General features: G+C 37.6%; 1 protein-coding gene across 6 annotated transcripts in view; it reads right to left on the bottom strand.

The window, feature by feature from the left end:
* Positions 1–395: 395 nt before the first annotated feature.
* The window catches only part of arhgef7a (Rho guanine nucleotide exchange factor (GEF) 7a), a 38920-nt gene continuing 24201 nt past the window's right edge, over positions 396–15114 (bottom strand). For 2 of the 6 annotated variants that reach the window (XM_084123411.1, XM_084123410.1), the window contains exons 9-22: positions 8839–8961; positions 8605–8743; positions 8463–8522; positions 8214–8360; positions 6868–6954; positions 6629–6707; positions 6383–6522; positions 4822–5043; positions 4529–4622; positions 4356–4445; positions 3737–3907; positions 1987–2086; positions 1777–1831; positions 396–1660 (exon numbers count right to left, since the gene is read on the bottom strand). In XM_084123411.1, coding sequence (XP_083979537.1) covers positions 1538–1660; positions 1777–1831; positions 1987–2086; positions 3737–3907; positions 4356–4445; positions 4529–4622; positions 4822–5043; positions 6383–6522; positions 6629–6707; positions 6868–6954; positions 8214–8360; positions 8463–8522; positions 8605–8743; positions 8839–8961 — 1630 coding nt within the window. In that variant the 3' untranslated portion in view covers positions 396–1537. Of the gene's footprint in view, positions 1661–1776; positions 1832–1986; positions 2087–2470; positions 3908–4355; positions 4446–4528; positions 4623–4821; positions 5044–6382; positions 6523–6628; positions 6708–6867; positions 6955–8213; positions 8361–8462; positions 8523–8604; positions 8744–8838; positions 8962–15114 lie in introns of those variants that run through there. The other 4 variants (XM_084123407.1, XM_084123406.1, XM_084123408.1 and 1 more) reach the window with 2 other exon arrangements.

Here is a 15114-nt window from a genome sequence, read left to right as displayed (position 1 = left end):
ATTCAGCTTTGCAATTACAGGAATAAATTACATTTTAAAATATATAATAAAATAGAAAGTTGTTTTAATTTGTAATAATAATTCACAATATTACCATTTTTTTACTGCCTAAATAAATGCATCCCTGTGAGCATAAAAGGGTTTCTTTCAAAAACATAAAAAAATCATACCAACCCAAAACTTCTGAATGGTAGTTTATATAATCAAAATAATATATAATCTGCCTGGGAAAAAAAGTCTCTATTTGGATTTAAATAGGCATATTTAAATCCAAACAGTGCCTTTTTTTAAGCCAGGCTGTGTATATCACAATATATAAGATTCTTTAAAAAAAAAGTGTATAATAGAGTATTATTTTCTAGTAATTTTATTTAAACCCAACTGATGCCATTGAATTAAAGCAAATAAACAAATTTCTTTATTTACAGAACTAATTTACAGTAACATGGATCTGAGATAAAGAACACTAAATAAATATCCTACATGAATTCAAATGAGATTATTATAGTGTTGTGTAAGAGCTAGAGGAATAAATGTCAAGTACAGTAACTAGTCACAGATAGTGAAGTCCATAAATAAGATTTTGGCTTTCGCTTTGGTCACACTAAGTAAGTGACATTGAAATGAATAGTCATAAGTCATGATGTGTATCATATTGTGATAAAGAAGCTATTAAAATAATGAAGTCCTGTCACAGCTTGAGTTACAATGGCACCTAAAACAAGTATTAAACATAACGACATATATAAGCATTAGCTTCATGTTCCTCATTAAACAGCATACCTTTTTGTCTGTACAGTGTTGAATTAATGTTTAAGTATAAACATCTAAATCATTTGTAAACAATAATTAAATGGAATGAAAAGGTTCATGGCACCACATAATGGAAATATTCACAGATTCAGCATTTTAAATCAGAGTGCATCTGAATAAAAGTTATTTAAAAAATTAAATGTAACTAAAATCCGATGATCTCTTGAACCTTTGTAATCACAAAAGTGATTTGTAGAAAAACAGGATGCTCACAACCCCAGACATCAGTGGAGGTACTGTCTGTCTAAACACCATAACATTAGGTGAAAGACGAACTTGTCAGGGACATTCATGCCATCCGAAGAGATGCTGAAGATGCGCCTGATTAGGTACGACTTCAAGCAAACAAGTCACATCATGATTGTTCAGCTATAAAAGTTGTGGTTTTCAAACAAAATAAAAAAAAACTGCTTGGTGTAGATGCACCTAAAGTCTTGGAATGAGCCATTTTAGGCCAAATATGTATCATTATGTTATTACAGACTTCCTGGATGTCCATGGTGCTTTCAAGCAATCTGAAATTTCAGTGTTGAACTTGAACTTCAAGGTCACCTTAACCACTAGTGTAACAAAACTAGTAAGGTGAATAGAAAAAAGGGACCCTAAAGGGACCTGGTGATAGAAAAAAATATGAGATGGGAAGAAAAATTTATTACGTTTACCTCCCATCACATAATTTTTCCACCACCATGCCACTTTAGGGACTCCATAGTAAGGGGGCATTTCATAAATTGGTCTCATCCCAAGAAAGATCGTTCATATTCTTTAGCATTTTTCTAACTATCCTCTCCATATCTTTCCGGGCTCTCTGTTCTTCCTCCAAGGATTTCTTCATTTTTTTATAGTCCTGTTGGAATGGTAAAATCACGTAACCAGGCAATGTAAACTACTAAATATTATTATTTTATACGAGATTAATTTAAATATTAAGAAAAGCTTCCTCATACCCTCACAGACACTCACCTGTTTAAGTTCTTGTACCTCATCTTTGAGACCATAAACAACATCCACAAGGCTCCTAGGAAACATTGGATATTGAATATGTCAGTGCATACTTCAATAATAATATCATAATGCTGAAGCTCTATTCAATTCATGTTCTCTTGACAAACAACCTTTTTTAACACTTGTTATAAACGCTGTTCATAAGAATGGCCAAATATGCAGTCTTACTTCTCCTCCGGAAGAGTCTGACCATTACTCTTCAACTCGTCTACACTGAACTTCTCCTCCCCAGGAACTATCAGTGCTGGACTGGCATCTTTCCACTGTCCTGTTTCAAAAGAGAAGCCCCGCATATTGATTTCAGGAGGTTTAGTTCAGTTGGATTTATTGATTAGCTCAGGACAGGACCACTGTGCCTCAAAGAATGGTTTGGACTGGATCAAACTTACACAGGACTGTGCGAGAGTGAGACAGGAGTTAGTCATGCAGAGAGGGATCGGATCATCCAAAAAAAATTAACGCATTCAAAAAACAAAACAAAAAGAGCACCAAGGGTTTCCTGAAGGATGGTAAAACTGAAATTAAACCACACGCATACAAAAAACCTGTAAACATCATCAAAACAAAACCCATTAAACAAAAATAAGAAACAAACTTGCACAAACAAATATTTTGTTGTGAGAGATCAATTCCTGAAAGGATAAGCATACTGTACAAAACAACCCAAGATTTATTCAAAATTTATATTACAAGGTTTGTGGTATTTTGTCATATATTTGACTCTGCATATATATAACAATCACATTAATAATGTCTTGGTTTCAAATCACGGAAACGGCACTGAAGTATCTCTGTTGAACAGTTTTAAGAATATCTGCAGTAAACGACCGACAAAAAGGTAGTAAATATACATATTTTCTTTTCGTTCATTTTTTAACCACAGAATAGAACTTGGTCACAAGAAATCACATAACATGAGGAATTATACTCTCTGTCATTATTGAAATAATTGGCAAGTTGGTTTTCTTGTTTGTCTCAAACACATCATACATAAAAGAGGAAAAGCATCAAACACTGAGGCTTTGACAGTCTCGAATGAATGGTGAAGAACTCTTGACTACTACCATCCACACACCTGATTTAAATGGATTCTAATAGAATTGCAACCAACATTAAATTCAACTTTTTTTTCTGTAAACTTCCATACTTTTCACTATAGACACCACTATAAACTTACATGTTAGATACAAGCATACAAAAAGTCCAAAATCATTCAAAATACATTTACAAATTGAAAATAAATACATTTATATCACATAAGTATGAACAAAACGTCCCCAATACTGTCCGTGGTGCCATCTGAGAATCATACTTATGAATTTCATGAACACTTGTTCATGAAGTTCTCTGATAAAGACCCAACTCCTCATGTCAACAGAGCGGAAATCTAATGTTCACATTCAGTAAACAAAGTCCAAGGTAATACCACACATTTCAGATGAATGACAATACTCTATTTACAGACACGTTAAGAGATTTTACCATCTTTTTTCTTTTACAGCAGAACCTGTCCTTGTTGCCTTTGGAGTGCATTGTACCTTCAACAGCGTTAATAATTAAATACATCTGGGAATGAGGGAATAAGAACATCATTTTTTAAAGGACACTTAAATCAATTTTGAATGCGAGGCAAACAAAGTAAAAAAAAAAAACTGAGTTAAGTGAGGTTGGTGGTTTCAGGGGAAGTTTAAATGTCAAGGCAACAGGGAACTGCTTTGGGAAAGTGCATATATATGCAGAAAACGATGAGGTGTGATTAATACAACACTGAGAAATAAATAAATAAAAATGAATAAAATAAATATGCATTAGAGTGACATCATTAAATACATAAATAGTTTCAAATAAATATAAAGTCATTTAAAATAAGAGGAGTGAGGGGGAGATTAATTTTGGTGGGAGATGTAGGAGCTCTTACGGGAAACAGAGCCCATCCTATAACTGTGGGCCGTCCATATACTGTCATAGTCAGAGTCCTCTGAGAGGTCTGAGGTGGCCTCGGGCCTTGAGATACTGCTACGGCGGCCCAGAGAGTCCACACTGGATTGATCCAAGACGTGGTTATGCATGAGATCAGTGCCTTGCCATGCTGAAGAGGCCGTCCGGTCGCAGATGATGAGAAGGGGATCAAATCATATGAATGAAGGGAAGGGGGGAGGCAGGGAGAATCGCAAATGGAAGGGGTAGAGAATAAAACAAGGGGGCCAACCAAAGAATGGACATGGGTGGTGCAACCACATAGATGGGAGAACCAATAACACCGACATAGTAAATGAGTTTTATAAAATGATTAAATGAAAAAGTAATGTGTAAAAATGAAAGTGTGGGGGGGGGGATAAATAAATGAACATTAAGTATGATGAGGAAAAAAGAGAGAGGATATTGTTATAAGAGATCCAAGAATAAGCTTGTTAAGATCAACAGACTTTAGTTTATAAAGGACTGCTGTTCTATGTTACACACGAGAAGTAGATATGAATGAGAAATGTTTTAGAAGAAAAGAGACGGAGGTGGACGGGGCCGCATACGAGACTTACTTGAGTTCAGAGTCTGCCTGGTTTTGGCGCTCGTGCAGTAGGCCTCAATCACTTTCAGAATCTGAGCGTCTTCCTCCAGAGCTACAGTACCTGCACAGGTCAGAGGTTACATCAGACACGTGATCTTTCAGAATCTCTCGATTTCAATAACCACATCAAACCTGCTGACTTACTCTTCCTCAGTGCAAACTCTTCATCGGATGGCTTCCTCTCCGGCTTTCTCTTGGGCAGCAGCTTTTTCATTGTCTTGGGGCTTTTACTGAGGTCCTGAAAGAGGAGGAGGAATGGGAAGAATAGGAAAGGAGGTGAAGAGGAGATTTACAGAGCCATAAGAGACTACACAAAATAATAGTGACTACAATATCAAGGGAAATCATCAACAATTATGATTTCTGTTTTATATTATATTGCATTTAATATTATATTTCCACAATATTTGTAACAGGAAGTCCAGTATGCTACATACCTCCTTATAGCAGAGAGCAGCTGAGGGCCTGAGTGGGGGTGCTGGACGCAAGCAGCTCAGGCTCCAGGGCTTCTGGGTTTTGGGGGGCTCCAGGGGGCCCCACATCATGGTGCTGTGTGGGGCCCCATGGGAGGAGGGATGTGGTAGGGTGTGGTAGGCAGGAGCAACTGTCAGGCCACGGCTTTCTGCATGTCTGGATGGCGTCAGAGGGTGAGACGGGAGCTAGAGGGGTAAAATTTAAGCTGACATTTAAGTTGAAGATAACTGACAGATCACATTTCAACCCAAAATAAATAAATAAATGTTTGTGTTACATTACGCTTGACTTTATATTGTGTAAAGGGATAGTTGAAGGAGAAGCAAAAATGAAATTAAGAAAATTAATTTTTCATTATTTACTCACCCTGATTTCTTTCCAAACCCGTAAGACTTTTGTTCATCTTCGGAACACAAATTAAGATATTTTTAATGAAATCTAAGAGCTTTCTGTCCCTCCATAGACAACTTCGCAACCACCACTTTGACACTTCAAAAAGTTAAAAAAGAGATTGTAAAACTAATCCATGTGAATTGAGCGGTTTAGTCAAGATTTTTATGAAGAGACACGATCACTTTATATGATGAACAGATTTAATTTAGGCTTTTATTCACAAATAAACATTCACCAACTCACACATCAGTTGTGGTCAACGGAAGCTCAAGTATATTCACTTGACGTGTGAGAACCAATGAAGTTCATTCTCCTGTATTACGAAGAACTTTTTACCAAACAAGAACCAACAAGGTTCTTTCTCACAAAACTCAATTCATATGGATTAGTTTTCAAATTATTAAAAAAATTAATCTAAATTAAACTAAATTTGATTATAAAAATATCTTTATTTGTGTTCCAAAGATAAACGTAAGTCTTAGATGTTTTGAACAACATGTGGTTGAATAAATGATGACAGAATTTTCATTTTTGGGTGAACTAACCCTTTAAAGTCTGTTTCACAAATGTCTGTTGTGGTTTTTACTTTTTTGCAAAACTCTTCTGCATAGCAGCTAAGAAAGTGCTAAATAAATTAAGTATTTAGCTAAATAAATACTTAATAAAAAAAAACAAATAAATGTATACATGTAAATAAAATACACTGTACAAAATACAGTGTTATATTGTGCTTGACTATATTGTGTAAAGCTGTTTATGTCTGTGTTTTTAAGTTTTTGTAAAGCTTTTTGTGCATAGTGGCTATAAAAGTGTTTCATAAATAAATAAATAACGTAAACTGTATACTTTTAGATATTTAAAAACTTTCATATTTATATTTATGAATATTTAAAGGGATACTTCACTGATTAGCATTAAGCTTTGTATCAGTAGAAACCCGGTAGTATTTTCGAATGACCGTGCTTCCATCCCTCATGTCCCCCTGAGACGAGAGATTTCTGTATTGTGTGTCTGGAAAAAAACCTCAGATGACGCAAAAATCGTCATTTTGCATCATCGGAGGCTTTTTTGGCCAGAGGCTAGAGACTACAGCCAGTAGTAGGAGCTTGAACAGGTGAACAGGTGACTCACTGTGTGGCAGGGAACAGTGAGGGGTTTCATGCTGGGAGCCGCCATGGTGGTGTGCTTGGTCTGTCGGTTCAGATGCTCGAGCCAGTCCTGCAGATCCTGTTTGTTATAGCAGATCACCTGAAGCCTCTCAAACATGCTTCCTATTGGATGGACACACACACCAGCACAGTCAATGAATGACTAAGAATGATAAAAACACTTGATTGTGTCTTGAACTCAAAGAAATGTGAGTCAGTTTGTCCTTACCCGAAAGCTCAAAAGCATTTTTATGACTTTCAGAGTCTTCTAATGGGGTCACCGTCATCCCACTCAAAGGTAGTTTGCCCTAAGAGAAACCAAGCAGACGTTTTCTCTTTGTGCTAGAGCCGCATGTTCTATTTTAATGTGCATGTTGAAAAGCTGTGGTTTGATGGTATTTTAGGGGGTGGTGGAGAGAAACAATGAGACTGTGCATTAATCAGCTCTGACAGCAGCTGGTTTCTGACCTGGTAGATGAAGCCACTCATCCTTGGACTGGCAGATAGGATGAGCAAAATATGAGGAAAAAGCAGAAGGTAACGCTCATGCTTCTCCTAAAAAAAAGAAAATATATATAACACAGCCATTGTAACTGCAGAACTGAAAAATCACAGTGGAAAAACTATTGATATTATCATCAATATGAATTAGCAACAGGTCTTTTTAAAACATTATTTATAATTCTTTCATGCTGTTATTTAGCTTTTTCTTGCATGGTGTCCACAACTGACAACGGTTTCAACTTCTACATTTTTTCTTTCTTTTTTTTAGTATTCTGAAGTATAAAGACAATTCAAAGGGTTAAACCCACTGGATAAACACATCACTACTTACTGTAATCTTGTTAATAACCATAATAATAAAAGGTTTCCTGAACACTACCAATAGTTGTGTTTGCATCAACAATATTTTTAATTTAATTTTATCACAAATTGTTAAAACGCTCAAGCCATCCTAGGTGTATATGACTTTCTTCTTTCAGCCAAATACAATCGGAGTTCCCAACTTTGTAATGACATTGAATAGTGTCCAAAAAGCGCATCCATTATAAAAGTAATCCATTGAACTTCAGTGGGTTAAAAAAATGCCTTCTGAAGTGAAGCGATGGGTTTTAGTAAGAAAAATATCCATATTTAAAACTTTATAAACTATAATCACTGGGTTCCGGCAACGACCGGAAAGGGTGACATCTGACCCGACATATGATGTAGCTCCTCTTCTCTTATATCGAAATCCGAAATTATTTACGATAACTCAAATTGTATTCGGCTGAAAGAAGAAAGTCATATACACCTAGGATGGCTTGAGGGTGAGTAAATTATGGGATAATTAAAATTTTTGGGTGAACTATTTCTTTAAAAACCTGAAGTGGATCTTTCTTTCCCCAATCAGAACATATTTTTTCCCAAGACATACAGCATCTGGTGTGATTGCTAACAAACATATGTAATATTCAATATATTACACGGAATATTACTTGATACGGAAGTAGCAACAGATCGTTTCTTCCATATTGTGACATAGATCCAGGTGAAACATTGTAGAAAAAGAAAAAAAGTAGTCGGAGACTTGCTAAATGGATGGAGGTTGACTCTTTGATTAGAAGGTCAAAAAATGGATGTATGGGGTAAATCATTCACAATATGATCAATAACATTCTTTTAGAAAATAGATAGCGTGAATTTTCATTTCATGCTGACTTTAATGTCTGACATTGGTCTAATAAACAGATAGTCCCATCCCAAATTCACACTATTAGGGGAGAATATATTTGTCAGGTCTGTCAGCTATTGAGATCTTTGTGCTGTCTCACCTCACAGCCATGGTTCTGGACCATGGCCTGGCTCATATACAGCACTGACCCCAGGGTCTTGATGTCCTCCCCCTCCCAGAGACGAATTGCCTCAGTCAGGATCTGAAGCTCAAGCTCCTTACGCTTCCGCACCTCCTGACACTGTGCCTGTAACCATGGAAACACAATACATTAAGAAGGCTGGTTGTCATGGGAATGATCCACACCTAACTGCAGTGGCAAAACCACGGGACACCAGTTAACACTCACAGAGAGATTCTTGAAAGCCGTCATACATTTCTGAATTTCTGTCCTGTCTGGATGACCCTCCTGAAAGGGAAAGAAGACAGTGTCACATTGACAATGATAAAAAAAAACTCAACAGAAACCAAACAAACACTCTCTCTTCTACCTCCATGTGTCTCTCCAGCTCCTTCAGTAATGTGGGATATTTGTCCAGTCTCATGAAGGGTTTGCTGAGGCCAGAGGTCAGTGTAAGAATACCTGGTATGGACGCACCCCTTCCCTCCATGAACTCTCCAAGTTCCTCACTGCAGGCACAGAAATGAGAAGTTATCACCAGTTATCACCTATCAAACCAGTGAAGGGGTTCTCTGTGAAATCAGTACGCAGTATGGTGGCGTACCTGTGATCAGTGAGAATACTGACTGCCGACGGGTGGTTGGAGCAGTAAGACACATAAAGAGACCTCATCTGGGGCATGAGATTCAGGAAGAACCCCCCAACCTTCTGCTGAAGCTCTGGAAGCCTTAATCACAGAACATTGAGGAGAATTATTACAAACACTGTACTGATGTTCCTCAAATATTCTTCTTAGGGTTTTTTCTGAACCTATAATCCTAAATCTAGGACATAAATCTATATTTCCAATATTAACAACACATTCTGCAAGTAATTCAGCCCAAAACATTTAAATTCACAGACTTAATTTAAACCTTATTTAGCAGATACACTACCGTTCAAACGTTTGGATACAGTAAGATTTGTGTTTTTTTTTTAAAGAAAGAAATTAAAACTTTATTCCGCAAGGACACATTAAAAGAATGCAGGAATTGGATTCTTACTACTTAATTCTGAAAAAACAAAGGTTTTAATTACTGGACCAAAAACCTCATCATGTAATAACCTAGAATACTGTCTAACACTTGATGGCTGCTCTGTCAAGTCTTCGTCGTCAGTTAGGAACCTGGGTGTGCTTCTTTGATACCAATCTTTCATTTGAAAGCCATGTTTCTAGCATCTGTAAAACCGCATTAATAACTAAATTATGATATATGCTCTCAATGAAAAATGCAGAAAGTTGGTTAATGCGTTCATGACCTCAAGGCTAGATTACTGTAATGCTCTACAGGGTGGTTGCCCTGCATGCTTAATAAACAAACTCCAGCTGGTCCAAACTGCAGCAGCTAGAGTTCTTACTAGAACTAAGTATGACCATATTAGCCCGGTTCTGTCAACACTGTATTGGCTCCCTATAAAACATTTTTTAAATTTTGCAAATTACTTACAAAGCAGTACTTGAGTACTTGAGCTCAGTACTTGAGCGAGCTCTTAATGCATTATAGTCCTTCACGTCTATTGCGATCTCAAATTTCTGGCCAGTTGATAATACCTAGAATATCAAAATCGACTGTGGTCGGTAGATCCTTTTCCTATTTAGCACCCAAACTCTGGAATAGTCTTCCTAGCCTTGTTTAGGAAGCAGACACACTCTGTCAGTTCAAATCTAAAAACACATCTCTTTAACCTGGCATACACAAACACATTATCACATTTCTATAATTCACATCCATTAAAGGATTGTTAGGCTGCATAAATTAGGGCAAACAGAACTTAGAACACTTCCTATAATTGTACTTGTTACTAGTGATGGGAGAAACTAACCAATTGCAAAATGATTCACAATTTCGAAGCGTTCGAAACGCCACACGCTGGTGACCCCTGCTGGTCAGAACAGTGTAAATGCAATCTCAGGCCAAACGTGCATAAAAAAAGCTTTTACATGGTTATTTTCATGGTTTGTTTTGTGTTCCATGGATGGCTCAGCTAAACAGGCCAATAAGAGACTATTAACTACTATTAGTAGTTCTATTAAAGTAGGGGTTTAATCCCAGCATTCTGGCCACATTTGCCTCTGTCCATCATGGCCTCCTAATCATCCCCTTAATACCGATTGGCTTCATCACTCTGTCTCCTCTCCACCAATAAGCTGGTGTGTAGTGGGCGTTCTGGCACAATATGGCTGCCGTCGCATCATCCAAGTGGATGCTGCACATTGGTGATAGTTGAGGAGATTCCCCCTTCCATATGTAAAGCACTTTGAGTACACAGAAAAATGCTATATAAAATGTAACAAATTATTATTATTATTATTCCATTTAATTATACTAATGTCTCATTAAAAAATCTACAAATGTATAAAATTGATCAGAGATCAGGAAAACCCCATAGACTCATGTTCAATGGTTCAACCGCTGGGGGGCGATCTCAGGAAATCTGCATGATTCATGGGTTCACAGATCATCGCCTTAGAAACGAAGCGCCTCAATTTCGAAACGTTTCGAAACAGTTATGACATAACGAAGCCTCGTTTACTGAAATCACGTGACTTTGGCAGTTTCATACACGCTCCGAACCACTGATTCGAAAGAAAAGATTCAAAAAGATTTTTTAGGCTTCACGAAGCAGTGTTTTGAAATCGCCCATCACTACTACATCGTAAGCAGATTGGCATCTATGCTAATATTAATCTCTCTGTTTATCCCAAGGTTACCGTAGTCAGACGTATCCTGTCGATATCCAGATAAGATGGTGGACCTGCACCTAGTCACGACCACAACGCAGCCCTGATTGTCAGCAGAGATCCTGTCAACTAGACAATCCCCTGTGAAGACATCGTCGACACGACAGCCATCGGCACTAGGGGCGTTTCCTCCAAGGAGGCAAGGGAGGCAGAGCCTCCTCAAAAAATTGGAGGAGAAATCCTAATAATCCATATTATAAAAATAAGACAACGTAAATATTACAAAATGTGACATAAAAAAAATCATATAAATCGCTCATTTTTCTTAAGTAACACTGTCCAACAGCGACAATGGCAGGTAAAGTTACAGCGGAAGTCCGCGTCTCTTGTGCCTCCTCTGAGCCCATTGAGTTTTAACAGCCCCCTTAAAGCGTGTGGTGGGTTTGATGGGGGTAATTGAGAATGAATGGGGGAAAGTCACGTGAGAGGAGGCAATGCCTCCATTGCGCTATGATTGGTTATGGATGATGCGATAAATCCCGCCTCTTGTTTTCGAGCGTGTTTGTGAATCGGTCTGAATGACCGCGAAATGATGCCGTTTAATGGCAAAGATTAATTAAAAAGCAAGTAAACAACTCAACCACTTAGATATCACCATTTTATGTCACATCAAAATCAAAATTAAAATGGACTGAAAACATGATGTAGGGATTTTTTTAGTGAGCAATCAGCTTGGTGAAATTAAAGGTACATCTTTGTCTGTGATCAGTGTTTACCGAGCGTGATAACCGATGAAAATAAGTTGACTATTAAAAAGAATAGCTGAACATTAGTTCACAAACATTAAAAAACTGTAAATGAGGAGGCAAAGTCCACAGTTTTTAATGTTTATATATATATATATATATATATATATATATATATATATATATATATATATATATATATATATATATATATATATATATAGTGAGGAAAGTAAGTATTTGAACACCCTGCTATTTTGCAAGTTCTCCCACTTGGAAATCATGGAGGGGTCTGAAATTGTCATTGTAGGTGCATGTCCACTGTGAGAGACATAATCTAAAAAAAAAAAAATCCAGAAATCACAATATATGATTTTTTAACTATTTATTTGTATGATACAGCTGCAAATAAGTATTTGAACACCTGTCTATCAGCTAGAATTCTGACCCTCAAAGACCTGTTAGTCTGCCTTTAAAATGTCCACCTCCACCAGTGTTAATTTTGGCAGCCATTTTTGATTTAGTCTTAGTTTTCATCTTGAGACGAAAATACTTATTGGTCTTAGTCACATTTTAGTCATTTTGTCTTTCATAGTTTTAGTCTAGTTTTAGTTGACGAAAAGTCATTGCGTTTTTTGTCAACTTTTAGTCAAACTGCAGTTACCGACATTCATTTAGGTAGCTATTTATATGTAGTCCTTAGACAAAAAATGTCCTACATTTTTTATCTCTAGGCCAATTCAATTAAGCTTATGAGAAATGTAAATTTATGTAACAGGCTGTATTGACATTGCACTCTTTAGCAGTAGCACTTGTGCAATTCTACATACCCCTTTTCCTTAGTTCAGTGGTTTTTAGAGTGCCCTACCCCCTGGTACCCCCTCTTCCACTTAGACTGCATTCACATTTTTTCCACTAAGGGACAAAAAATTTTTTATATATATATTTTTAAATTAAACAATGTTCAATAAATATGCAATGATGGTAAAAACTTAGTAATACCGGTACTTTTAAAATATTAAATTAAAGTCAGTAGTAAGTCACTGTCTTAATGAGTGAGTCATGGAGTCATTCATTCATTCAGTAAGGAAGCAAGCTGCTATTTTTATGAACGGGTCATTGAATCTCACGAATCATTCTAAGCCACAGAATCGTTCACGAATCACCGCTGTGTGCTGCAGTTCTGCTGTGGCTTTCGTTGCAAAATAGAGCAATACGCCTATGACAATACTGTTTTAAATGTAGTAAATCATTTAATGTTACCCTTCTGTTTGTTGCACTGTTGTATAAAATCAATGTCTCATTTGAAATCGTGTGGATATTCAGGAAACATTGCATTCTTGCTCGTATAATATGATCGACATTAAAAACACTAGATTTCAGCCTATATTTTGATCGCAGATTTAGTAGCACAAAGATTCAGTAGTAGTCTGTGTTCGGCTCGTGGCAGAACACAGACCGACTGAAAGACACTTTAATTTAAGTAGAACATCTCAAATGAAGATCGCTAAACTCCAGCTTACTTGTGTTGTTTTCAGATCATCCGCGCTTCTTCAGCAGTGTCGAGAGCGCGCGCGCATGGTTGCCAGATACTATTGAAAAGGCCGGGTAGGAAACGTGTTCTTTTAACAGAAAAGCTCTGTCTGGGGATTTAATTATTAAAATCTGGCAACCGTAAGCATGAACGCTCGTAAAAAACAGTCAATGTGTTGTCGTCTCCTTTATTTGACACAAACAAGTGGTTTTGGTTAAGTTTAAAAAATGTTTTTCGTCAACGATATTGCATGTGTTGATATAGTCACAGTTATCGTTTAATGACGTGGGTGTCGTCTCTCATCGTCTTGTCTTAGTCAGGGGAAAAAAGGTCGTCAACGAACATTTTTCGTCATAGTTTTCGTTAACGAAATTAACACTGACCTCCACTCCTAAATTAGATGCACCTGTTTGAGGTCGTTAGCTGCATAAAGACACCTGTCCACCCCATACAATCAGTAAGAATCCAACTACTAACATGGCCAAGACCAAAGAGCTGTCCAAAGACACTAGAGACAAAATTGTACACCTCCACAAGGCTGGAAAGGGCTACGGGGAAATTGCCAAGCAGCTTGGTGAAAAAAGGTCCACTGTTGGAGCAATCATTAGAAAATGGAAGAAGCCAAACATGACTGTCAATCTCCCTCGGACTGGGGCTCCATGCAAGATCTCACCTCGTGGGGTCTCAATGATCCTAAGAAAGGTGAGAAATCAGCCCAGAACTACACGGGAGGAGCTGGTCAATGACCTGAAAAGAGCTGGGACCACCGTTTCCAAGGTTACTGTTGGTAATACACTAAGACGTCATGGTTTGAAATCATGCATGGCACGGAAGGTTCCCCTGCTTAAACCAGCACATGCCAAGGCCCGTCTTAAGTTTGCCAATGACCATTTGGATGATCCAGAGGAGTCATGGGAGAAAGTCATGTGGTCAGATGAGACCAAAATAGAACTTTTTGGTCATAATTCCACTAAACGTGTTTGGAGGAAGAAGAATGATGAGTACCATCCCAAGAACACCATCCCTACTGTGAAGCATGGGGGTGGTAGCATCATGCTTTGGGGGTGTTTTTCTGCACATGGGACAGGGCGACTGCACTGTATTAAGGAGAGGATGACCGGGGCCATGTATTGCGAGATTTTGGGGAACAACCTCCTTCCCTCAGTTAGAGCATTGAAGATGGGTCGAGGCTGGGTCTTCCAACATGACAATGACCCGAAGCACACAGCCAGGATAACCAAGCAGTGGCTCTGTAAGAAGCATATCAAGGTTCTAGCGTGGCCTAGCCAGTCTCCAGACCTAAACCCAATAGAGAATCTTTGGAGGGAGCTCAAACTCCGTGTTTCTCAGCGACAGCCCAGAAACCTGACTGATCTAGAGAAGATCTGTGTGGAGGAGTGGGCCAAAATCCCTCCTGCAGTGTGTGCAAACCTGGTGAAAAACTACAGGAAACGTTTGACCTCTGTAATTACTGTACCAAATATTAACATTGATTTTCTCAGGTGTTCAAATACTTATTTGCAGCTGTATCATACAAATAAATAGTTAAAAAATCATACATTGTGATTTCTTATATATATATATATATATACAGTGAGGAAAATAAGTATTTAAACACCCTGCTATTTTGCAAGTTCTCCCACTTAGAAATCATGGAGGGGTCTGATATTGTCATCGTAGGTGCATGTCCACTGTGAGAGACATAATCTAAAAAAAAAAAATCCAGAAATCACAATGTATGATTTTTTAACTATTTATTTGCTGCTTGGCAATTTCCCCGTAGCCCTTTCCAGCCTTGTGGAGGTGTACAATTTTGTCTCTAGTGTCTTTGGACAGCTCTTTGGTCTTGGCCATTGAAGGGTTACAAATTTAAGAATC

Source organism: Abramis brama (assembly GCF_963993115.1).
Source record: "Abramis brama genome assembly, chromosome: 8".
NCBI classification, from domain to species: domain Eukaryota; kingdom Metazoa; phylum Chordata; class Actinopteri; order Cypriniformes; family Leuciscidae; genus Abramis; species Abramis brama.
This window is presented reverse-complemented; position numbering and strand designations above follow the sequence as displayed.